Consider the following 26,277-nt stretch of genomic DNA (forward strand, 5'->3'; position numbering starts at 1 on the left):
TCTTCTACTGTATTGCTTTTGGGAACATTATTGGAAACCGCAGAGTTGCGATTTGTTGAGAGCTGGCTAAAGAAATGCTGTAGAAGTTAACAGTTCTTTTTTTCATTAGGGAGAGCAGAGAAATATTACTTGCTGCAAGTTTGTTTTCAGGCATTTTAAACTTCTAGCTGTTTATCTTTCCATATTTTAGATTTGATAACCCCGGGTGACTGGAGATCTTCCTACAGAATGTGATTTTTTCTAGTAGAAATATGGGAGTTGTGAAATGTTTACTTTTTCAAAAATACATGGAGTTCTCCCACGTCTGTATTTTTTGTCTAAAATGTAGTATTTCAAAATAGGATTTGAGTGTGCCGTAACATACAATTAACTCTTTCTTACAAAGTATACCAGCACACTCATTTAATATTATTCTGTATTTTCTTTTCCAGTTTCTCAAACAGTTAGGTATACATCCTGACTGGCAATTTGTAGATGTCTATGGTATGGAGCCGGAACTGCTTAGCATGGTGCCAAGACCTGTATGTGCAGTGCTTCTTCTCTTTCCAATAACAGAAAAGGTAAAAGTTTTTTAGTAACCATTATATCATTTTTGTTGTAAATTAATGCTTGGATGGGGCTTGGAGCAACCTGATTTCCTGGAAAAAATCCCTGCTCACAGCAGGGGGATTGGAACTAGGCGATCTTCAAAGGTTTCTTCCAACCCAAACCATTGTGTGAATCTGTAAATCTTGTGTCTTGGTGTCAGAATCAAAATGAGGCTTAAACGTTATTCAGAGACTTCTTAATTATAAAAAAATAAAATAAAATCAAGAAAATACTTCCTTCAGAACTTTCTTTTGATAACGTTATGTGTTTATTTGCAATTTATTGTTAAGTGTTTTAATTAGAGTGGGAAAAACTAACGTAGAAGTAAAGAGAAATGTACTTCACGTAGTTTTAGCAGAAAGCCACAATAGCACGAGCAAAGTAAGGTTGTGTGTGAGACTCTATCAAATGCAACTACTTCCTGAGTACTGCTGTACTGACTAAACATCAATCCATTTTCAATTCAGTCATCAGTACCAGTATGGCTTTCATTTCTGGGACAGATGGAGAATATTTCTAAGATGGAAGAGTATATATTTCTTTTTGCCGCTTCCTTCCATTCTCCCTCACCCCTGTTCCCCCCAGTGTGCATCAATTTGCTTGAACTTAGTTGTAGAGCTGAATACCCTTGTTAGCATACAGATAATCTTAGGGTTATTGTCCAGTTTAAAGATTGATGACTTACTTAATCGGCATCATAGGCTGTAGACAGAATAGCTTGATCCAGTGAATGCTTATTAAGGGATAAGTCAGGTTAGAAAGGACACTTTGAAGTGATCTGGTCCAACCTTTGCTCAAAATGGTATTTTCAGCATTCGCAACGTTTTTGAGGGGACAGGGAATGAATGGCAGCTATATTGTTTACCTTCTTTAATCTGATTTTGTTTCTAATACATTCAAGGCCTTTTTTTTCTCAGTTAAGACTATTTATGTTATCTTGTACAAGTGCTGTCGCTTTAAAATTCTTTGTAAAGGCACCTGCTATTTACTTAGAACGTTTGGACCGTTGAGACAAGCTGCAGGTGTGGAATCCTCATGATGCCGGAGAAGTTTCTTAGTTCTGCTTGTCACTGACAGTGCATAGAATCTGAGAGAAATTTCTCAGGAAGAGTTCCTCATTCTGTTTTACATTCAAACTTTACATTTGTCACACCTAAGTAAAAAGTCCATATACTTCAGTATTTTGTGAGTTATTACTAAAGGAAATAAACCTTTCCCTTATGATTATGGCTTTTAAAGGACCTATTTTGAACATTATATGAACTTTACATTTTTTTCCAGGAATATAAAGTAATGTAAAATGGTGGAACTTACAAGAATGGTTCGTGCTGATTAAACACCTGAAGTATAGTGGTTGCTTGATAAACCTTTTGAGACCTCTGTCCTTAAACATTTTTTGTTGAATTAAAGAGAGATGGTGCTAATATTGAACATTCTTGAAATGCTGTTAGGTAACACATTTCAAAATGATGAATTAAACATGACTGGATTTGGCTAGTTATAAGACCTGATAACAGAGCTCTTCAGTTAGGCAAGTCTGCATATGCTGCTGGACCACTTGTGTTAAGTGGGTTTTGGTTTTATTAGGTAGCTGTTACTTATGTAAATTGTTTTTGCTTGGATAACATAACAAGTATCTATTTGTACTACTGGTGAAACTTCCATAACTTTCTTTCTAGTATGAAACCTTCAGAACAGAAGAAGAAGAGAGAATAAAAGCTAAGGGGCAAGATGTCAAATCATCGGTGTATTTCATGAAGCAGACCATCAACAATGCTTGTGGAACAATTGGGTTAATTCATGCTATTGCAAACAACAGAGATAAAATGAACTTTGGTAAGTGCTTTATATTTGCTTGCTTGTTTTTGTTGTACTTTCCCCCTCTTTTTTTTTGCCCTTACCACTGTGGAAAGGACTGAGGGAAGGTTGGGATATGTACTATTTTCTCTGAATATAACTGTTCATCTCTACTGAAAGAGCATTTCTGCTTATAATTATATATAAAAAAATATTTCACACTAATCCTAAAACACTGAAAACACTTCAAACTGCAGCAGGTAGCATTTCCTTGTGCAGTCAGCCTTCATTGTCTTACAGATATGATGTAGTTATTATCTTTAAATCTTTTGTTGGTTTTAAGCATTCTTCTAGCTTTGAATAATGTAGAATTTAAAGCATGGTTCCAAATATGTTAATGTTATGTCTTCTTTTTATTTTTAAGAAACTAATTCATCACTGAAAAAGTTCCTAGAAGATTCATTATCTATGACTCCTGAAGAAAGGGCCAAATATCTAGAAACTTATGAAGTTAGTATTGTACTTTTTACTCTCTTTGAAAATGGTATAAGAATTATTTGCATGAGCAAGTCCTCTGGACTTGGTCCAGTGGATCACTTAAACAATCTGAGTTTACGTGTGAGCTTGTGATCAGACAGCTGCTGCAAAAAAAAATATAAAATGGATTTGGTGGTTTAAAGTATTCCTGCCAGCCCATAGCTCAGTCAGCAGGATGGATTTTGTCAATGTTCTTCATCCATATTAATTCACTGGCGTAGTTTAAAATGATTTTGAAGTGGATGAGTAATGTCTGCACAATCACTTTGGTTGATTCAAGATCCAGTTTAATGGTCAATTTAGGCTGATCTTAGGCTATTGCTGAAAGGACAGTCCTGCCGTCTCCTTCCATTTATGCCTTCAAGTCACCTTGCTTTGGCTGTAGCTCTTCAGGGCACACAAGGAGCTGATCTGACAGAATTATAGTCCCCCCTCTCCTTCCATCCCATCCCCCATGACAAACAGTTAGATGAGTTAGCTGATTGAGTGCTTAGTTGGATCATCATTAGTGCTGATTCAAAGGATGTGACAGAAAGATCTGGCCGCTGATGGAAGGGGAGAATCATGCTGTTGCTCGTGATAATGATGATCCTCTATCAAAATGAAAATATTGATGAATTCCAAGCCTGAGTTCAAATTCAACTTATTGTGAAGTCCTCAGGAATAAGGTTGTTAACACGTGCCTCAAGGAAGAAATAACAAACAGGAACAGCAGAGGTTTGAGGACGTTATCTGCAGAAATGTTGGATACAAGCTGTCTGATCACAGCTTCTACCTAAAGTGTTTTGTTTACTTAAGCCAGGAACTGAAATATCAAAACCACTTGCCAGTACTGTTCTGTGTTGAACTGCAGTAACAAAGTGCTACATATTTGAATTGAATCTGATGAAGCTGAAACACTTGCCTCTTGAGATCCTTGGAAGTGGAGATTATTTGCTGATTCATTTCTTTATTTATCTATTACAAGCATTGAGCAAAAGAAATGACAGCTATGGCGTTTGATTAAAAAGAAGAGCATGCAATGATTCTTAAAAATAATTTAAGTCTCTCGTTTAAAGTCTGATTGAAATATGCTTTAATTTTAGGCTATTCGCGTCACTCATGAATCCAGTGCCCATGAAGGTCAGACTGAGGTATTCTTTTTTTTTTTTATTATTTTATTTGTTAGTAACTATTTTGAGTTGAATATAATGGAGCTTAAAACAATCATAGTAAAGGTTTACAGAGAAATTGAGATTTTTGCTTAATTTTCAGGATAGCGTCCGTCAACAATCAGGGCACAAAGTGAAGTGACGTTGGGGGGCAAGGGAACGAACTTGAAGCTCTACAGTTTTTTGTATTGTTCTTTTCAAGCCTTTGTATAACACAGATGATCTTCTCAAGCTGTATTTCAGAGTAAAAGAGCCAGAAATTATGTTTTAGTGAAAGTTGAGATCAGGATGTTGCAAATTCATAGCTAGATGTAGGATCCATAGTAACCGTACGAGTGGAACAAACATTGTGTAAGAGTCTGAAAAGTTTTATCTCAGGAAAAGAAATGCTTCAGTACTTGTGTCACTTGTGTACAAATATTACTTCAGATAAATTTTCACCATTTTGTGAAATATACATGTAAGCTCTTATCACCACAGATGGAGTAACATAAAATAAAAAAAAAAAAACGTGTTTAGGATCAAAGAAATTTGCTGTGCTGCTTAATCAGTACTACAGAATGCTCCTTTATCTGTGTTTACGAGTAAAATAGGACTGAGTTTAAAGTCTCTGTGCACTCAGTGTTGTACTTTGTTGTACTTCACCAAATATGGGAACAGAACCTCAAAAATTAAATCGATTTTGGAAGGATCTGTTTTACACATTTAGTTTCTCTGAGCAAAATATAAGGTTAATGCCAGGTGAATAAGTGGCTTTGTGAAGTTTTGAGGAGCGTCTGTGGTATTTTCTGGTCTCGTTGCTCTGAATCGTTTTTAAGGAGAGGGGTGAATGCTTATTGAAGTTCCTGTGCCAGTGTATCTTTAGTCTTATGGATTTGGAAGCAGAACAGCTGTGTCAGTCACTGAGGAGGCATAAGCAAGCTACTCAACAGTTCTTGCCTCCTTATTATTAAGGCGATTTTCCATCTTTCTGGTTCAGATTTCAGTATCTGTTCCACAGAAGAAAATTGATTAGATTGTTGCCAGCACCACTTTTTCTTTTTTTTTTTTTTTTTTTTTGCTATGACTTCAGTGGCTCATATGCTTTCTTTCTTTTTTATTTTTCCAGTACTGTGAGTTTTGTCTTTCTTAAAGCTTGTGCTATGTCTTCTATGCATGGCAGAAGAAAGCAAAGCAGACCTTTCTGCTTCCCCCTCACCCTGCCATCTGGAAACGTATACTTACTCATTCTGAGTTAAAGACGGATGAAAAGAGAATTGTTTGAATCATTTCTAGTATTAATATTGACCTTCATTCATGTGTCTTCTATTTTCTTTCAAATTCTTATTTATTTCTCTAAATCAGTTAAGGAAGGTTCTATATTTCAGGAAGAAACATCAATGCAGCTGCGGATTTCTCTTCCTCTTTTAAATAAGAGACTTCAAAAATTCCTGTCTCTTTTCTTTTAAAAATTAGATGGCCCTTTTCTAAGGATTCTCAGTAAGAGAGAGGTTGTGGAGGTTGTTCTGCAAATGACTGAAGACTCTGAATCTCTTCCTTAGATACTTGCAAAACAGAATAACATTTAGTTGTTTTGATGTACGGTGGCAGTCATCCAGAGAATAGTTCATCTGTGCATTTTCCTGGCAGAAATTATGGAATAACTGGGAAGAAGATGAAGGCTTACATAGTTCCTGAGGGTTTCTTTATAAAGATTCAGGAAGGTTCTAATTGATTACGGATTCCCTTAATAAGGGACACTTAGCTTCTTGAACTTCCACAAATTAATTGGTTTCCTGATGAAGATATTACAATACAAAATATTAAGAAATTGTGTGGAAAGATGCAGATGTTTTTTCATAATAAAAAATTAAGATTGTCTCAGCAACCATGCCTAAACAAAAATGTTGAATAGGTAGTGGACTTTCCAAATGTTTGTTATTCCATTTTATGTAGCTAAATCTGGAAGTAATTCAATGTGGATGTTCCTTAGAATCGTAAAATAACTTTTTCCTGTCCTTCTGTTTCCAAAGTTGAAACAGTACAATGACTCAATACATGTCCTGGGAGTGTTTTTCTGAATATCCTTTGATCCATCAATCAAAGAAGTAAGAAACAAATAACTTGCTGGAAGATGCAATTGCCTGAAGATCCTGTCCTACGATTGTTGTGTGGTGAAGTAGGCAGCAAGGCCTCCCATTTCATCTCTAAAGCACAGCAATTCCTCCTGTAAAGTACAATTCTTTTTAAGCAAAATAAAATACGTGAAATGAGAATGTGCTGAGAAATGTAATGTGGGGTCGGGGTGAGTCGATCTCCCAGTCTTACACCTTGCAGTGGTACTCTTTGGCTGTTGCTGTGTATTTCTTCATGTAACGGTGAAGGGACTGATGAACAGCATGCCCTTGAAAATGTTGATGGTAGCATATGCATATCATATGTGCACGATGTTGACTCGTCCTGCAGGGGAAGTTACTACTGCTTTTGCATCAAGAAAGAATGGAATCTTATTCCTCCTGCATATTTGTAATTGCTAGGAGTGCTTTCCTGGGAATTTAAACTTCTTTTCAGAACGCTGGGGAGGAATATGTTTGTCTTCCTTTATTTCTCTTGGTTTTGTTGCTCCCCCTGTTCCCTCCATCCCTAGAACAGCAAGGGCACTTTTCGTAGAAATCTCCTTTGAATAAAGTGACTTACGTAGTTGCCTAATGATAGTAAGTGCTGCAGCTTTGCAAGCAAAAGGTTTTTTCCAGGTCTCCTACAGAACTAAAGTATGCAAGGCCTTCTCTTTTAGCATGATTACCTTGGCTTGTGTGGTTCCTAACAGAACAGGTTGCTCTGAGGGTGGTTCTGCCTGTCCCTCAGATAGGTGTTGCATACTACTGTCGGCTCAGATTCTTCTGAAAACGTTGCTTAAGCTCAACAGTGAATAGAATAACTTCCAAAAGTGGGTAGTATGACAGTCAGATTTGCTAATTCAGTTAAGAGACAATGCAACTGCAGCTGCTTTCAAGATGCTGTTCTTTCCCTCCTCCAAGCAAAACATGCCATTACGTGGTGTCATGAGATAAAGTAAAATTTTATTGAGTCTTGGGATGTTGAAGGTTTAAAAATAGTGAAGAATTACAGACAGGTTCTCCTCTGAAAATATTTTTTTCTGGGCTCTCATTTCTCAGATGTTTAAGGATTCAGCCTTTTATAATGGTAAATAAAGCCTGACAATCTTACTAAATTGGGATAATTATTTTTGTCGTCTCAGTGGCTTCTTGATTTTTTTTCAGCCTGCCACTGGATTTTCTGCTACTGTTTCTGTTGTGTATTTCAGATCTGGAAATAAAGTGAGCGCACCTAGAAATAAACAGTTAAAAGTAATAGCAGTGAAGCAGAACTATCGTTCCAGTATCTACGTATTTCATCTATTCCTTTGTCTTGGGTGGGTAGGCTTTGTTTCTGATTTAAAATAGTCTGTAATCAGACCAATGTTATAAGCTCTTGTTCTATTTAAGTTGTATGTTAGGCATGGGAATGGGCTGCCCAGGGAAGTGGTTGAGTCATCATCCCTGGAGGTCTTTAAAAGACGTTTAGATGTAGAGCTTAGGGATATGGTTTAGTGGAGGACTGGTTAGTGTTAGGTCAGAGGTTGGACTAAGTGATCTTGGAGGTCTCTTCCAACCTAGACAATTCTGTGATTCTTAAATTTTAAAGAAAAATTGTGTTGTGGGTGGGGAGGGGGAAGGCATTAGACAGGATAATACTTTCATAAGTCTAATATTAGTGGACTGCTAGATTCTACACTCCAGTTTGTGATTGCTAGAAGAGAAAGTAAGAGTGGCCAGTTTGCTTCTGGAATTTATCATTAATGTACGATCTATTTAGGTAAAGTATTAAGATGAATCGCTGTAGCTGTCAGTTTCAGTCCATTGGCTTAGAATGCTCTGTCTTGAGGGATGCTTTGCCAGGTTTCCCAGGTTTCATAGCTGTGGTTCATTCACTTTGTTTAAAAAGCAACAAGGACAAGAATAAACCTGTGTTCCTAGCTGTTTCGTGTAATTTTCTGGTAATTCATTCAAAGCCTTTCAGGCCAACTATAGACTGGGTTAGAATTGAGTGTTTGTGGTAGCCTTTTTTTTTTTTTTTTAGCATTAAAATATGTGAGTTTTTTTAATGAATTTTAGTGATGGTTTTCTGTTTTTTTTGTGGTTTTTTTTTTTTTTTTTTTTTTGTCAAAAAAATGTGTATTTTCTTAAAATTGATATGTTTTCTGTTCTTTCAAAAAGAAAGTTCATTTGTAAAAAACAGTTAAGTGTTTTTTTTATTTCAGTAATTTCATATTTGCAAGTTGAAAAGATTGTGAAGTTGAGTTAGTCCTTTAGGCCAGATTTTGGACCAAATTTGATTCAAGTTTGGTGTTAAGACTCATGGATTCGTTGGATCCATGGCTTGCTTTCTTGCTGCAGTAAAGCAAATAAATAGATAAAATGGTGCTGCAAGTATTTCTGTGTTTAAAATTATATGCCTGTTTAAAATTACTTACTGGAAAATCCATGAATAATTCTGTTGGAGAAACATAGTGTTAGATTTTAGGGCTTTCAAGGGTGATAGGATTCTTGTCCCATGCTCCATTGCCATTTGGAATGAGAGCAATTAGTGTAAAATTCTTGTAATAGTCTTTTCTTCTAAAATGTATGCTCCTGAAACTTAGGCTTTCTCAAATGCCATTTATTTCCTATCTGAAAGTGCCAAAAAAGGATCTGAATCTTTATGATAAAAGCTGGAAGGATCTAGTGGCTTAAGGCCAGGTTTTCTGTTTTCAGCTTTCAGCAGAGTTTATGCTCTTTTTTTATCTATTTCTTTGTTGATTTTTTTACAGATGCAACAATCATGTACTTTGGAACAAAAAGGAAACCTTTTTTTTTTTTTTTTTTTTTTTGCCAGATTGCTACCTTTCTCAAACCCTTCCCTCTCCCTAAAAGGCAGCTTACAATGAAACTGGTATAGTTGCCAGCTACTCCAGATCTTTCAGCTAACATGTCTTTATTGTTCTGTTGGGCATGTACTTTTGTTTTATAATACCTATAGGATGTCTGAAGATAATGGGAAATAAAACCTGCGTCTTTGCAGAACTGCACACGCTTTTAAGCTGGTCTTTGTATTGTCACGTCTTGCTGAGCAGTGAGGTTTTTTGTTGTTGTTCTGGTGCCTTCTTCAGCAGTTCAGAAATGGCCAAACCCCTGTACTACCATAAATCTTAACATTTCTGATACTCTCTTACAAAAATAATTTTTAAATAATAAAAAGACAGTACAGCCTGTGGATGCTAGAACATCCAGATAAGCCATCAATGTTCATTAATGAAGAAGTTATTACCAAATCCAAAAAAAAAAAAAAAACATACATCATTTAATGGCACTGATCAGGATCACTTGCTATGATAGCTTTCAGAAAGTCATTCCAGGTAGAAAATACTATCTGTGTTGATATTTGAAGTAAATTACCTTTCTAATATTTGACTGTAATAATGAGAGTAGCAAGGTACTTCTGTTTTGCTCCTGTATTACCAACATCCATATCAACTACTCTGCAACTATGCTTCATTGCAGCTCAATTCCACAGTGCAGAAAATGTCAAGCTGTCCCGTATGAAGTACTTTTTTAAAAGACTAATTGGCCCTTAGTCAAGGATTAGGTCTAGAGAATGGTCTGTATCCAACCTCTGCATTTCTGAAGGCTTTGACGTGCTTCACTTGTCCAAATACTATTTGGGTAGCAGTATTTGAAGTTCTAGTCAGCTGTGTGTCTGTGGCAGCTGAAATCATTCTGGATTGTCAAACTACCTAAAAATATATATATATAGATATAGATATAGATATATATAGATAGATAGATATATATCTGTCTTCACTGGCTTCCTGAAGCAGTTCATCCTATGGTCTTGTAGGAGCTACTTCTGGCACAGAAGTGTTAGAAGCAAACTCATGGGAAAAGAGAGGAGGAGACTCGCCAGACCAGACTTTGATCAACTTTTGCCACTGTGGACAGCAAATATTCAAGTAGTTGTGGTGTTAAGTAATGGATGAGCTGTTTGTGTGACATCAAGGTGTCACCAACTGCTGACACATGGCTTTCCATTCACTTTTTGTTATGAAGTTTAAATGATAGAAGTTTTTGCTATGTGTGGTGCTTGTGGCATGTGGAAACTTCCATGTTTGAGGCTGAAAGTTTTTGGACAGCGGAGTTTTTAGCATGCTTTATGCATTAATACTAGAAGAATGTCATTTTGTAATGTTTGGGAAATTCACTTCTTTAAATCGTATTACAGAGTAACTCAGAATAATGTTTTAATCAAGCAAATAAACACAAGTGAAATAGCCACTTGAAATGCCTGTGTACTTGATACTGATTAGAGAGTAGTTAAGAGCTGCTGATTTTGGTGGTCTAAATTCTTGGGAGAAAATTAGGGGCTCTAAGACTACTGTTTTTCTTTCTTCTTCCTTAGAGGCTATCGAGAACATCTAACTAAATGAAGTTTAACCTACTGTTAACCTAGTGTTTCAGTTGCTAGTTATTATGGAAGAGGGAGCAGAACTGGAGTATAAAATGTATCAGCTATCTCTGGCTGCCAGAGTATAAAAGTACTGCCTTAAAGTAGGCTGTAGCGAGGTGGGGGTTGATCTATTCTCCCACGTGCCTGGCGACAGGACAACAGGGAACAGGCTAAAGTTGCACCAGGGGAGGTTTAGGTTGGATCTTAGGAAGAACTTCTTTACCGAAAGGGTTGTTAGACATTGGAACAGGCTGCCCAGGGAAGTGGTGGAGTCACCATCCCTGGAAGTCTTTAAAAGACGTTTAGATGTAGAGCTTAGGGATATGGTTTAGTGGAGGGCTGGTTAGTGTTAGGTCAGAGGTTGGACTTGGTGATCTTGGAGGTCTCTTCTAACCTAGCTGATCCTGTGATACTGCCATTGATTCCGTAACTCTTCCTGTTCATTCTTCTTAGTATACATGCATTTACCAACCGACAGCTCTGGCTATTAGAGCTCCATGTTTGGCTACATGAGGCTTCACAATGAGCAGACTTGGATGCTGCATCTGAGCTGCCACTTCAAATGAAAACAGCATTCTTGTACCTCACTGAGCCTCTCTCAAAAATAGTGATGATCGAAAAACTAGCCTTTGAAAATCAAGATTGGTATCTGACTCTGTCAGAGTCATAAGTAAGAACTGGACTCAGATGTTTACCAAGAACTGAAGTATTTGTGCACATCAGTATACCTACATGTGCTTACTGTTCACAAGTATGATTAGAAATATTTTTCACATCAATTGAAATTGGCAGCCCCTAAACGGCTTGATTTCTTCCTTAACTCAAACCGTAACTGTGAACTCCAGTCTGTAAACTTGTTTAGCATGCCCTGAGAACTGTAATCTTGCTTGGAATGCACTAAGTTAGACTTTGATCACAGTAACAGTTGTTAACGTTGGCAAGCACTAAGGAGCGTCAATGCACTCTGTTCTCAGCTGCTGTAAAACTTGAACTTCCAAAGATCTTTGACTCCCTGGGGGACTGCAATTTATTGTTAGAGCAGAAATATAAAGGAGCTTCCCTTTCACTCCTGCCAAGAACATGTGGGATTTTTTTTAATAGTCTATATTCCTCAGTGTTTCTTCTGAATAATCCTTGCACTGTTGTAAAGAAACATTTACATCTAAGGAGAATATGAAACCAATTATACAACTGCTTCTAAGATGATTTTTGACTAGCTTAGCTTTACAAAACAAGCACGTAATCCCTCCACTAAAGGTGGTGATGTTGCCTAGAAATGTGTAGCTGTAGTATTGCCTTCTGTTATGGCCAACTCTGTAAAAAGTGTGTGTTTTAAAAGAACAAAAAGAAACTTACTAGAATTGTGTGAAACAGTTTGAAACTTACATTTGGTTAGTCTTTGACTCCTTGCACTGTCCTGTGACTTTTGTGTCAGTGTGTGAGGCATTCATCAATCTGATTTCTGTATTCTACTGAGCAAATAACTAATAAGGTATTAATACAGTATTGCTCTGAACTTTTAATTCTGGATCTTATGCTTAACTGTAAAATCCGTACAAAGGAACTCTGCTCTTAGGATAAAACAGAACTACGGAGGATATTCGCACCCATAAAGCAGCCAATGAATTAAAATAGCAAGTAAATAAGTGAAAGTACCAAAATATTTTTACAGTTGTGCATCACACGTCTCCAATCCATAATGCTATGGTGCTGTTCTTGCACTGCATATGTAAGAGACAGTAAGTAGCAGGTTCTTGGCATGTGTTTACTCACTGGTGTTTCAGCAGGCTGATCATGTCAGGTTGTGGTTGAGTTCACATTCAAGATTTTTTTCCTCAGGCAGGAGAGAAACTGGTTTGACTCCCTGTTTTCCAGACACTCCAGACACTAATTTGGGGAAACTAAAAGAACATGCCATCCTTAGGACAGTTACCGCTTTACTCATACAGCTGGAGCTAGCCAGTAGGCTAAAATGAAGAGCTGATGTTGCTTGCATCAACCTAATTTCCTCAAAGAAGGACACCAAACATATGTAGTTGGGTGTGCAACAGTGACGTTCAATTTGTTGTAAGAAGAATGTTAAAGAGGAAAAACTGTTTGCAAAATTCAAGTTAACTAGCTTTTTCAGAGCTCCCCAACATTTGGATTTTTTTTGTAATTCAATTAATTTTTGATCACAGAAGTCGCCATTGTGATAATCTAGCTTGACTTTTGCCTAACATAGGCCATAGAACTTAATTTTAGGTGTTGAGAGAGATAAATTATAGCTAATTTTGGAAAAGCTTGGGTGCTCTGATCTCACCATTTTTGTCATCTTTAAGCTGTGTTTTTACCCATACCTCTAGCGAAGTTACTCTCAGGATACTGTTCATTCTTAATCCTGGATTGAATTGATGTAGGGAATACTGTTAAGATTTTATCAGCTGCAGAAGCACTAATTAACCGTACTGGTGCAGAAGTTGTTTGGCTAACAGGTGTAGCCCGATTCAGTTTAAAAGGGAGTCAGTTTCCATATGTATTAGTACTCATAATTGCAATGTTGAGAAAGCTAGTAGCTCTGTTAGCAGTGGACTTAATGAACCTTGATTTCCTGAAAATTTGCGTGTTGTGCGAGACTGTTGTATGTAATGAAACTTTGGTCAGGAAAAAGGCTTTTCCTGCATTAGAAATATTCATAATGCGCCTTGCTTGGGTGATTTCTGTGGTGTGCTGTTGGAGATGAGAAGCAGTGTTTACTTCTGGCATACTTCCTTTGTCAGGCTTCTCTTCCATGTTCTGACTGCTTCCATCTTCCCAAAAAAGCTGGAAGGAAATTAACAGCTTTACCACTGCTATCAAAAGAGGCTTATTTAAAAAGGTGAAGGAAGGAAGAGGAGGAGGATCTTCTCAGACTATAAAGTATAGGTTTAATTTGTACACGGAAAAATACTAAGAACAATGGCTTCTAAGAAAGAAAAACATGTATTACACTTAGTACTGCAATACAGACTCTTCAAAACATTGTGCTTAATCCAGTCATGAGGAAAGACCTCAGAAGGTGATGGAAAAATGATAGGTACTAAGTGTATCCTTTCTGAATATAATCTTAAAGCAAGGATAACTCTTATGTTGCTCATTTGGCTGGAAAGGTTACGTTTTTTTAGTGTCATCTCAACATTCCTCTGTCTCTACTACAGGGCTTACTGTACTTGCTATAACGAGGCTACAAACAGTTTGGGAGGAGGTGTTGCATGCTTTAAGATCGACTCGATCGAGCGTATGCAGAACATGTGGCAGGGCCTCTGATCCCAGGGGCTGTGCATCTGACTAGTTCTGGAAGCAAAGACTAGGACCAACAGTATTTTATCTCTTTGTGTTTCCAAAGCTTCCAGTGATGATGATATGCAGTCAAACCTCCTTTGATTTCTGTCCTAGCAGAAAGGCCCAGTCCCAGCGTAGTTTATCAAGTGATGGACAAGGAAGCCTCCTTAGAGGCTTAGTGAGGGAGGTGACAGAGGCTTTCCAGTGACAGGGGTGCCCTGAACTTAAACTTGCAGGTAGATAAATTTTTGTAACCACTAGAAAATCCATCAGTAATAAATACTTACACTTGGAAAGGAATGGTTGTACAATCCAAATGCCACTTGATCCTGTCAGGTCTTCAATGTGTTGCACGTAGACTGAGATACTTTGCTGCATCAAGTTCCCCAAACAAGATGAGCAGATGGACGCCCTCTTTCTAGAGCCTGACAGGTTTGGACTTGAGCTGGGTCCTGAGCTACTCAGCATTATCAAAGTTGTGCACTTCCAGGCATGCACAGAGGCATGGATCTCAGTGCCTGCGTAACGTTATCATAGGTATTTCCTTAAGATCTTAGGTTTAAATGTCTAGGCTTTAATAGCAACTATACATAGGAATAAGGTTTTGATTGAGGCAGAAATTGATTGCCTGAGCCGCCTTTTTTTTGGTACCTATTTAATGAAAACTTAATTTCTGTAATGCTAAAATACATTATTAAAACAATTAACTTAATGTGCTTACTGGTTTATCTGACAATAATATTCAATTCTATTTTAGGCTTTCTCTTTCACCACTTCAGATATTTGACCTGTTACAATTTGCAGCACTGAAGTATGCTCCTGTGATGTTTTCTTCTTGTGAAGTTATTAATTCTTTTCTCTGCAGGTTGCTAGTTGTTAAGGAGTCCTGTATGAATAGAGTGTTTAAAGTTATGATTTGTCTCCTGCATTTTAAATTAAACGTGGAATGTACTACTTTGCATCCTTTATTTGGCAATGTATATTTAGCATTCATTTCATACTAATACTGACATGTAATTCTGTTGTAATATTTGTATTTCTAATATTCAGTTGAAAACAACCTCAGCTGACAGCAGCTTAACGTGTGCTTATTATTAAAGCAGTGCATGGAATTTCATGGCTATTACAGTGCTGTTAATTAGGTAGAATCCAGTATTAATTTAGCTTTGCCAGAGCTCCTATTTACTGTCTGTTGAAATTTCACTCTTGCAATACAAAAGTACATTTTCAGTGGAGAGAAGGTTTCTCTTCATAGTGGTTGAACTCACAAGGGTACTCGTTACTACAAGAAATAAAGGTTAAAAAGATTCAAGGAATGGAATTTTAAAATGAGGTAAAATACTCAGTAAGTAGTAAACATTAATAGTTGCCTTAAACTGCATTCAAAGTTATAAATTAGTCTTTGAAAGCCTCAAGACTTTCCTGGTCTCGTTAGGCAAGGGGTATTTTTAACGTATTATCATTATTTTGACAATATTAGCTAGAAAACAAATTAGTATAGTCGTGAAGAGTGGTAAAAGTGAGAAATTATGGTAAAGGTAGTGACTGTCAAAAAGACTTTGTTAAAACATTTTTCAAAATTTTGTTCATCCCTGGATTATTAAGCAATACCAAATTTAAAGATTTGTTTACTCTTATAGTTTCTTAGTAATTACAGTAGGAATACTAAAAGACGTTTTTTTCTCTGAAAAAAAAAAAAAAACACCATCAGCAACAGAATGCATCAAAGCTAGGATAAACTTCAGTTACTATATTGCAGATTTCACGAAGACTGGTGATCTTGTCTGTTTTTATAGCAGAAGCTTACAAAATGGTGAAACATTAATGTGGTGCATGTTGTCTTTAATCATGAACTTCTCCTGCATAGTTTTTAAATTTCTGCCCTACTGCATGTTTTAATTTAAGTCGATCCTCTGTATATAGGGAGGTCTGTGGACTGAGGTCTTTCAGTAGCAGTGTTTTTTCAGTCACCTTTTGAAATTTTGTTAGGCAAGCTGAGCATAAATTGTTTTAAAGCCATGTAAAAGGTCTTATTTAAAATTATTTCGTGTAAAGAATTTGAAAAAACAAACACAGTACAGATGAAGTATAATAGCCATTAAACTCCTGTAAACTTCTCTGACTCTTAAAAGTATTGTCATAGCTAAATTCTTCTTTCTTCATACAGTTATGTTTTGGATTGGAGATTTTATACTTTTGTCCTCTTTTATGAGTACCAGATGAGATTTAGGGGTGGATCAAAATACTTGAAAATCAGAATCTAACTGGGGGGAAAAAGAGTTTGTCAAGCCTGTGGAAAACTATCCTCTGGACAGGCTATGAGACTTGATAATACTTCATGCTTATCTCTGAGCTCTAAAGTTGCTGCTGTTCTTGTTTCTTGTTCTTCATGAAGAATTCTTATCCCTGTCCTTGTGTTTTAAGGTCAGCAATATGGGAGCAGAAAGAAGCAATTCATTGTCCTACTCTTGGTAGGAAAAGGAAAAAAATGAAAATTGAACAGGAAAGAAGGTGAAATGCTTCAAAAAATGGTACAAAGAAAGTAAATGGTTTTGACTGGTGCTTATGCTTTGATTAAACAGTGAAAATCTGTTTTTCAGAGAAAGTTACCTAATGCTCAGTTTCTGAAGTCTACTAGAATTGTTCTGTTGAGTGCATGATGTGGGACTTGTCTTAGGGAACTGCAGTTGCTATTCTGCTTGCATAACCTTAATGCATTCATGAGCAGCTGGCATGTCTCAGTGCAGCTAACTGGGATGTCATCAATGTGTAAGTATGTTTTCTTGTGGGGCTCTGCAGGGATTACTTCCAAGACCTGCAATGTTAAACAATTTCTATTGGTGATATGGAAGGCAACATAAAAATGCAAGTTAAAATCTAGACAGCGTAAAGATCAAGAGATAACTAGATTAATGGTGAGTTCGAGACCTCATAGGAATGGTCTGGGTTGCCCTTCAGGTTACCTTCCAACCAAAGGGTATTCTTCTGAGGCTCTTTGTAATTATCACCAGAGATTAAATTTATTTCCGGAGAGAAGGTCAGGGATTCTCTGACAGACTGAAGGTGATGTTGAGGATTTTTACATGAAGAGAAACTAAAGGTAGATGATAAGCTGAAGGTTTATCATCAGCTGGACGTAAGCCGCTGATAGGACATCATCTCCCAAAGGACTAATGTAAACCATTGTTCCATGTTCATATCATTGTTAAGCAGGATTAGAAAAGCAACCTTTGTCATTTAGCACTAATGTATCCTAAACTATATGAAAATATTGCTTACTGGTTCTGTAGCTGTAGACCAGATGGAAATTTTGACTTGTTCTGATGTATTTTGGTAGTCAATAAATTGTTAAGTTTGAGTGTTTGTTTTTGTTTTGTGAATATGTTCTAAGCCAAACAAAACTTTACCGGTCCTGTGGCCTGTGTGGGACAAAAGATCAAAAACTAAATCATCACAATGGTCCTTTATGATCTTAATATATTTACTGTAACTTTGTCAGCTGCAGCTGAGAGTCATTTTTAATACTTCTGTGGTCTTTCTTCTAATAGTAACAATTTGAATGGTTTAACATAGTCCTACTGCTTCCACGGATACTAAAGGGATCCTGAGTGTTAATGGCAATACTGCCACTGGCCTGCTATTTTAGAAGAATAGGTGAAAAACTTAGGAAGTTGCATACCTCACCACGGTAAGCTTCCCTTTTCCTTTGCTTTCCTTTTATGTTAGGCATGGAACAGTAAAGAAACCCTTGGTTCTGCTACAGTAGTTACTTGATTCATTTTAAATCCCGAGTAGTGCAACATAGCTTTCTCAAATTACCAAAGAAGAGTTACAGTTTTTGTAGCTGTAGACAAGATTGATAACTCTTGCTGTTCTCAGCTGTTCCTTCCATGAGATGTTACTTCAGTCCCCTCCTGCCTCACTTTCCAACAGTCTGTCTATTGAATGAGTCAGTTAACTTAAGTTCTTATTACAAAGTTCAGTGGGTGTGAATAACCTCTACTTTATCTGGTGATAAACGTCAGACTGGGACCATGTCTTTGCTTATTTGCAATGTTCTTTTGTCATCTCATTCAAATTCAACGCGTTCTTGATTATTGCCTCTGTAGATTTGATCAGTTAAAGGACAGTATAATAAACAGTGGACATCTTTTCTTTCTGGGTATGTTACTTCAAGTTTAAGTGGGCTAAGTGTGTTCTTTTTTAATGTTTATGTAGTCGTCATCGTCCTCGCTGTCTTCACCACCATCCTCATCGCAGCCTCAGGTTAGCCACAGCAGAACGAAGGCTTCACCATTGTGTCACTCTGCATCCCTCTCCTGGGCTAAACGTAATCATGTAGGTCCTGCAAAAGCTACCAGTCCGTCAATCCGTCTTCGTCGTTGGCGGCCCTTGATACGCCTTCCATCTGTTGGGCTTCATTCTGTTGTAAGTGTAGTCCATCTTCAGTCTTTTCTTACTCTGACACAAATGGCTTTCAGCCATGTAACTTCAGTCTTCAAGGCATCATTTTTTTGGTTGTTGTTGGGATCTGTTCTCAACCATTCGTAGGATTTCGTTCTTCCTTTTTTTTTTTTTTTTCCTTCTCCCATGTCGGACAGCAAAAGTACCTCACTCCATGCTTTGCTGTCCAGGTATTTTTGATTCAGTACACGTGCTAAACCATTTTCAAAGCATAGACAAAGCTTGCCCTTCATGAAGTGACTTGTTTTCTTTTTCTTTTTTTTCTTCTTTTTTTTTTGTCATAGGCTCCACATCCAGCCTCTTCTTTTCACCTCATCTTTCATGATCTTTCATTTGGATGTGCTAAACAAAGGGGCTTCTAATTTCTTGTCAAATGGCATTATTTCTTCTGTTTGAGACCGGGTTTATGTTCTCATATCCTAAACTGAGTCTCCTTTTCTTTCATTCTAAGTCTCACCTAATGATCCCTGAGTGTTTCAATACGATGAAGTGTTCCTTGTAATTCCAAGGTGCTAGCTTACTTTCTCACTTGACATCTGTTTCTTTATCCAGTTTCTAGACAGACCTTCTCATTGAAGGTGAAGACATTCTAGTGCATAAAAGCGTGTCATCAAAAACCTTTTTTCCCCTCACTTTTTTTTTCTTACTCACCTGCAGGGCACAAATACCTCTTGAAAATGTAGAAAATGTTACGTGCACAGAATAGCTAGGATTTCTAAACTGTGCTGTGACCACTATCAGAAACAGTAAGCTGAAAGAGTGATGTAGTAGTTTTTCTGCCTGTTTTTAAGGAGTGATAATTTTTTCAGTTTGTGCACATGCACCTGCACACACAAATCTTGATGTGTAGAAGTGAATGGTCTTAAAAGCATAACAGGGAGTGGCTTTGTTTTAAGCATTTTTTTTTAGTAACAGCCACATTTTCTCTGTTACTAGATGTTCTTAATCGAGGTATATGTTGTTGTGTTTGTCATTTTTTTTTTTAAATAATGTGAATCAAGTATGCTGTCGACCAAATTTCCTATTTCATACAGATTTGTCTTTCCGGATGTTGAAATCATTCTTAATATATTATTACTATTAAAAACTAGTGTCAAAAAGCTTCTATTTCCTTACAGCTTTTATATTTTTATCCTGATAAATGTCAAAAAGAGTAAGGAGTCAAGGAAAGGGTCTCATCTTATGAATTGCTGTTATTAAGTATCTAGCTCTCTTTGTAATCCAATTACCACAAAACTTTCTTGATGCTATTATTTGGATAGGATACCTTAGGATTTGAAGAGGCACAAAGATAAGTTACTGACTGTCCGTCTAGCAGATTAAAATTGTAAGTCCTACATGCAAAGATTTATCACTGAATACAGTATACGGTGTGATTATATATTGGTTACTACACCTGTCTTTTCACTTCTGTGTGACACACCTTTCCAAGAAGATTCAAAGGCATATAAACCACATGTAAATCAGTATAATTTGCAAAAAGCAGACATTATGTTGGGCATTAGTACAGCATTTTATGTAACTGTTCTAATATTGGTTTTATTTAAAAATGACAAATATGGGTGGTGTTCCTGTATATTGTGTTTAAAATAAAGCTGAACCTCCTTGTAGTTTTAAGAACATTTCTAGTACTAAATATGAACAGACACTAAATAGATTGTTTCAAAACAAAAGAGCAAAAGTTGGTAGTGAGAGACTTTCTTCTCCTTAAATAAAACGACTCTCCATACTTGAAATATTTCTTTGACTTTTCAAGTAAAGTCTCCAGATGACTGATGAATCCATATTATAGAAAAAATATTGAAAACAATCCTGAAGCGTTCTGCGCAAACACAATAAATTGCAGTAGATGTCATGAATTTTTAAGCTACAATAACGTGCTTTATTAGTAACGTTGACTTTTTCTCAACCTTTGTAATGATCTCTTGCTCTTTCAGTTCATCTCCTCTTGTAGTTTTTTTTGCCTCTCCTTGCTTTGAGATGTTTGCAGCTTTTTATGTCACAGTAATCTCTTAATTCTTTCTTGCATTTCTCAAATGAGAAAGCTTGCTCTATTTTTTCTCCCCGGTTATTCAACCCTTGATTTCTGTGTCAGACTGAAGTACCTGTTTCTTAAAAATAAAAATTACCTCTTGAGAAGTGTGTACTCCTGAATAATCTTTCTTGCTTATATATTTAAGAGGTAGATGTGTATTTGTATAAACATTCTGCATCCAGATACTCCATCATTGATGGAACCCATCTCTAAATTTCACATTCTTGCTTGACATCCTCTTGTTCAAAATCAGATGCTGCTGTCCTGCAGCTTGGAATTTTACATAACTTGATATTGCATGTTTTAGCCACAGTTTGGGACATAAAATTAATAAGCTTTAGACGGACAGCATGGTAGAAAAATGCATCAGACAGTGCTTAACAAGGGAACTTCTTGTCCGTTTTTGGGTCAACACTTGACACAGTTGCTTTGCACCTTTCTTTTTGCACCTAGTCCGGATGGACAAGGGATACCTTGATCTGAAGTAAGCTGTGCATGTTCAGCTGTTAAGCTTCAGAGCATCTCAAGTTCAATAAACTCACTGCAGTATATTGAGCATGAATAGAGACATGACTGGTCTCTGAGAGTGAGTCAGAAATAATCTTGCTGAAACTCGTGATCATCATTCCAGTGGTCATTGTTTTAATTGCAGTATTTTCACAGGATTCAAATGCCCATCACAGGCATACATAGTAAGTTTGCCTAAGGGTAGTGTAGGTATGTCCCATGCTTCAAAATGGAAATTATAGACGCCTGATCTACCCAATGGCAGAGGCATCACTTCTTCCCTTTTACTTAAAAACATACTGAATCCAAAACATACCTACTGTTCTTTTGTGCAAACATCACTTCAAATATTTTCATTTCTCTTCTTGTGAGTGCAATTGTATGCTTAAACCCCAAACAGTTTTTCTTTTCTTACACTTACTATAGTTACTCTTGTAATAGTCTTTGTTTGATGCATCTGCAACTTTGTTCCTTAAGGTTATGCAAAATTGTATTTTCCATATCAGTCTTTACCTCCTTATATAACTTGACAGATTTTTGATATCATTTTCTTGACTTAACACAAGTGTTTTTTTTTATTGTTATTTTGTTATTTTTGTTTTTCTAGCCACTGCCCGTAACACAAAGCATTCTGCTGAACCGGTTTGTGGGGCCTCTTGCTTCACTGCATTTTCTCAAGAGTCAGCGTAAGGAAATAATAAAATACAAGATTCAGTTAGAAGAAGCTGCCTAAAATCTGTCATGTATCACTGAATGTGTTTTCATATGTTTTTTTATATCTAATTAATTTTTAAGCAGAATGGGATGACGAGTTACTTAATATGGCTGTAAGAGCAAGATAGACACTTTTTTTTCCCCAGTGGTGTGTTCGCTCCTGAAGCGCAGCTTTGGGGAAAAGAAACTAGTGGATTTGCTGAAGTTTTATACTAAATTTACCAACATATGAAGATCAAAGGAGTTCAAATGGATAGATATTGAATACTGCCTCCTAAATGATAAGGGTTTAAGTGCATTAGCCAGATGGACTGTAGGAGATGAAATGAAGTTTATTAGACCAGCTGATACAGTTGGGCTGATAGTGACTTAGAATTGTATCTTTGAGTTTCTGAAGGTTAGCGCAACAAGAAGAAAGAACAATGTTGTAGTTCGTGAGCAAAGGGCAGCTTACAATGGTGAAAGGTGCCAAAATCAAAGAACTTCTTAGTACAAGAGGAGGGTGTTATCATTTGTATGGTAAATACCTTGGAAGTGCTATTTTGGCTGGCTGTTACTTCCGTGAACCTTAGAACATCTTTAATAACAAAGAGAGCTGTTGGAAGACACAAGAGAAAATAGCTGCCAAATGTGAAATGATGAGAATAAGGGGTACTGAAAGGTTGAAAAGTTGCCCATTGAGCATGTGAGCTAAAATCTGGGAACTCTATGAGTCTGAGTGTCACAAAGTTACGCTATATTATTATCACTAAGAGTTACCTCAGTACCTTCAGAAAAAATTATATTCTTATAATCATTACTTTAAGTGCTAAACTTTTTGTATTCTTTTCTATTCAAATCTGTTTCAAATCTGCTGGTCATTATTTTTCAGTTTTTCTTTTAAAGAGATAAAATAGAAAAGTCATGTCCACTGATGCATACCACCAAAACTTCTTTCTTATAGTAAGGCTGAAACAAAAACATAAGCTTCTGTAAGGTACTGAGATACTGATATTTGCACTCTTTCTGTCTTTTCTGGATGGGAAAGAAATATTTTTTTTATTCAATGAGTGCTACAGCTGTTCTGAAGACTTGAAAAAGCAATCTTGAATCCCAGAGGTCAGTTCTGGATCCTAGCTAAACAATTGTCTTTGGATTTTTAGGTCTTTCTCCTTCCTTTGTTCCTCAGAATGATCATTCAAATCTGCTGTCTCCTTCTGCACACTGAGTGGGCTTCCTAAGTGGAAAACCAAAGGAACAGATTTTCCCAGCACTTGGCTGATGTTGATGTTACAGTGGTCTTTGAGAAGAAGAGTAATAAAGAGAAAATTCTGTAATTGCTATTAAAATACCTCCTAGTAATGAACATGCAAACGGACTTCTTAGAGCTATGTTCTCTTTTTCTATTAAGCATTCCCGCAGAGTGTTTATTAAAAGCTGAAAACTTGGCCAAAGGTGTAGCTTTTCGTAGAAACCACGAAAGACATCCCCCTAAAGCTGATATTCCCTCTTCTTTCCCTACCTTTGATATTTAAAATCATCTGGTTCAGGTGTTAGAATTGCTGGAGCTTCCCAATGAAGTAGAAATTGCCCTGAAAGGGCAGCTTTTTGTGTGTGCATGCAGACACATGCATGTATGCACACATATGCAAATTGTTGTCTTTGCTTCTTCCCAGCACGGGTGGGAATATTCTGAATTAGATTCATCACATTGGGAAACTTTAATCCAGTTACTTGTTTGCTGAAGTCATAAGCAACATAAGGTTTTAGGTTGTCTTGACTCTTCAGATGCTGTTGTTTGTGTTTATAGAAAAGTATAAAAGAAGTGATTGAAATCTCAAATTTTCAAGAAATGGGATAGATCTATTTCATAGTAAATTTATTACTATTCTAGATGAGATGAAAAGAAATCACAGGGGAAGGAAATGGTCTACATTAGAGCTGCTGGTAGAAACTTCAATAATGGCATAGAACTTTCATCCTCTCTATGGGGTTGCGTAGTTTTTTTCTGTGACAGCTCAGAATGTAAAATGTAGGCACAACGTTTCTCATGGGTTGTGGCAATAGCACTTAATGGAAGTATGATAATTAGATTAGGCACATACAGAATCCTAGTAGCGTTCTATAACTCTTCAAATGAATTCTAAGAAAAATTAATCATGCTGTTTTGATGGCTTCCCTGTCCATCCTGTATGTAGACTTGTCAGTGTCTCTCTAGAGAACAAGTCCTTAGTAGAAGCTGGTTTAAGAAAATAAATAAATAAAACCTCAGCAGGGTCAAAGGGGCAAATGTATTTTGTTCTAAATCTGAGCAAAACCAAATCTTGACAATCTGAAAATAGGGATAGAATTGTGATACCGTGAGCTCTTCCAGTTAATGTCAATTTGAGCCCAAGTAGCGTTAGTTTGATGAAAGCTTTGAAGTGCCAACCCATTTCCTTCATAAAGCGAGACTAACCGGTAGAAATCTTCCCTCTTACCCTGAAATTTCCTGAGTTCAGATTTCCCGGTTGGTAGTTTTTATTGAAAAGTCAGCAGCTGTGAAGCCGTACTGCTGCACTGGGATTAGGTGGCAATGTAGCGCCGTGGTTTACATGCCTCTAAACAGTTGATCGATTGACCACCTATTCCTATCGGTGGTCAGTCAGTCCTCTGTGGTTTGGGGGATATTACTGAAACTTGTGATCTTGGGAAGCTGATAACTGGGGTGGCTGAACTCTGAGGGTGCTTCTTTTTCTAAGCCCCAGCACTGTTTGGTGTTCATTAGAACAAAATTCTCAAAGGCAATTCACATACACCATAAGGAAAAAAGACTCCTTGGGGTTGTGGTGGGAAGGTCCTCTTGTCCCTTTCATAGCATCTTCATCTGCAGCTGCAGGAATGCCCTTTTTGCATTCGAGGCCATCTGAAACAAATGTGAAAAAGGGTATTGGTGTCTTTCAGTCTTAACTGTCACAGAGAGGAATCAAATGAGGACTGGGGGAGGTTGTGTGTGCTTGTTTGTTTTTTTGTTGCTGTTGTTTTTTTTTCTTTTTGAACTTACTATATAGCATTTCCATAAGCTGTTAGCAGTTCCTCTATAATGTTGTGGTTTTTGGTGTTCTTGATCTGTTGAAGGACTTACGATTCCTCCTCCTTCACTCTGTTGGTTTGATCATTCTACATTTCTTCATCTTTTAGTCTTTCTTCACAATCATAAGAAGGAAGGAAAACTTTAACCCAGTCCTGAAAACATGATGTAAATGTAAGGTTCTACATAATCCATTTTACACTGTAATCTGTTTCTGCCAAATTCTTAGATTTGAATGCTATATGAAATACACATAAGGCTAGGAGCAAGGATGGCGGAAAAATGTATTATATGTATTTTCTCCAAAGTCAGATTCTCCATAGTCTCTAAGATAAACTGAGGTTCTTTTTCCGATTCCCTCAAGCAGCGTATTCTTACTTCTGAATCAGGGCTCAGATGCAGACTGGACAGATTCATGAGGAAAGGAGCATCAGTTGCTATCGAACATAACAGTGATGATGCAGCTCTTGGCATGGAAATTCAAAAAGTGCTGCTTAGTGGACATTGTGCTGGGAGTGCATGCTGGCAGAGTAGAACAATATGCATGTTTTCTTCTGAAAAAGCTTTTGCTTGCTGCAGTTGGCAACACGGTACTGTGCTAGATAGATCTTCACCGTCTAACCATTTTTTTTTATGTCAAGTCACTTGATGCTGTTACTGCACTTCAGTCCTTTCTTGACATGCAGTGGTGATGCCCTGTGATGCTACCTTTAAATTGCGGAAGTCTCTGAGATGAATAGAGCTGTATGCACCTCACAGTTTTCTTTCCTTGTCAATTAGGAGATGTGTGAATTTTATCCTGGGAGTAGTTTCTTTCCTCTGCCTGTGAGGAGAAAACAGGTTAATGTACTATAAGTGATGTACCAGAAAAATTACTTTGACCAAGTGAATATTTTTGGTTTTAAAATACCGTAGGTTCACATTTCAGTCCTACATCGCTTTGTGACGGGAGGCAGGTTAGTGAAGGAGCAGCTGTTTATATCAATTAGCTAATTTTTAATGCTGGTGTATTTGAGTTGATACTACTAATAATTTGGTAATGAAAAACAAAGTTGTTATATAGTACTATAACTGAAAATGCTTCCAGGAACTTGAATGAGATTATTCTTACTGATGTGTATGTATTTTCACTGATGTGTATGTATTTTCAGGAAGCTTCTTTATGTTTAAAAATGTTTTGCAGTGTGACTTCTGCCATTCTGCATAGATCCAGAATGTGCTTCTCACTTGCATCTCTTTGCCAGGTGTCTTGCGTATTGTGATATATTCTCATTAATCGTACTGTGATGATTCTTAATGAATGCAATATGGTTTTTGTTTGTTTTGCAGGCACCAAGTATAGATGAAAAAGTAGATCTTCACTTTATTGCATTAGTTAACGTAGGTGGTCATCTCTATGAATTGGGTAAGGACACTTTTTATCTCTTCTCTCCATTTGCTCAGAACAAATACAACTAGTAATCTCATTAACTATCAGAGTTTGAGACTAGATGATATGATTTAATGTAGTAGGGCTTAGGTTCTTTTCATATGCATGATAGGGTTTAAGGTGTGCCAGGGTTTCTGTCAAACAATTGCAGCAATTTTCCCATTGCTTTTTTGGATTGACTTTT

At 36.9% G+C, this 26,277-nt stretch overlaps 1 protein-coding gene across 2 annotated transcripts in view; it reads left to right on the forward strand.

The window, feature by feature from the left end:
* Nucleotides 1-26,277, forward strand: part of UCHL3 (ubiquitin C-terminal hydrolase L3) — a 42,315-nt gene that overhangs the window by 11,814 nt on the left and 4,224 nt on the right. For both annotated transcript variants that reach the window (XM_082764528.1, XM_082764529.1), the window contains 5 exons: nt 432-560; nt 2,268-2,424; nt 2,810-2,895; nt 4,008-4,055; nt 25,994-26,069. In XM_082764528.1, coding sequence (XP_082620654.1) covers nt 432-560; nt 2,268-2,424; nt 2,810-2,895; nt 4,008-4,055; nt 25,994-26,069 — 496 coding nt within the window. The remainder of the gene's footprint in view (nt 1-431; nt 561-2,267; nt 2,425-2,809; nt 2,896-4,007; nt 4,056-25,993; nt 26,070-26,277) is intronic.

The sequence above is a fragment of the Aythya marila genome (assembly GCF_965140915.1).
Source record: "Aythya marila genome assembly, chromosome: 1".
Taxonomy (NCBI): Eukaryota; Metazoa; Chordata; class Aves; order Anseriformes; family Anatidae; genus Aythya; species Aythya marila.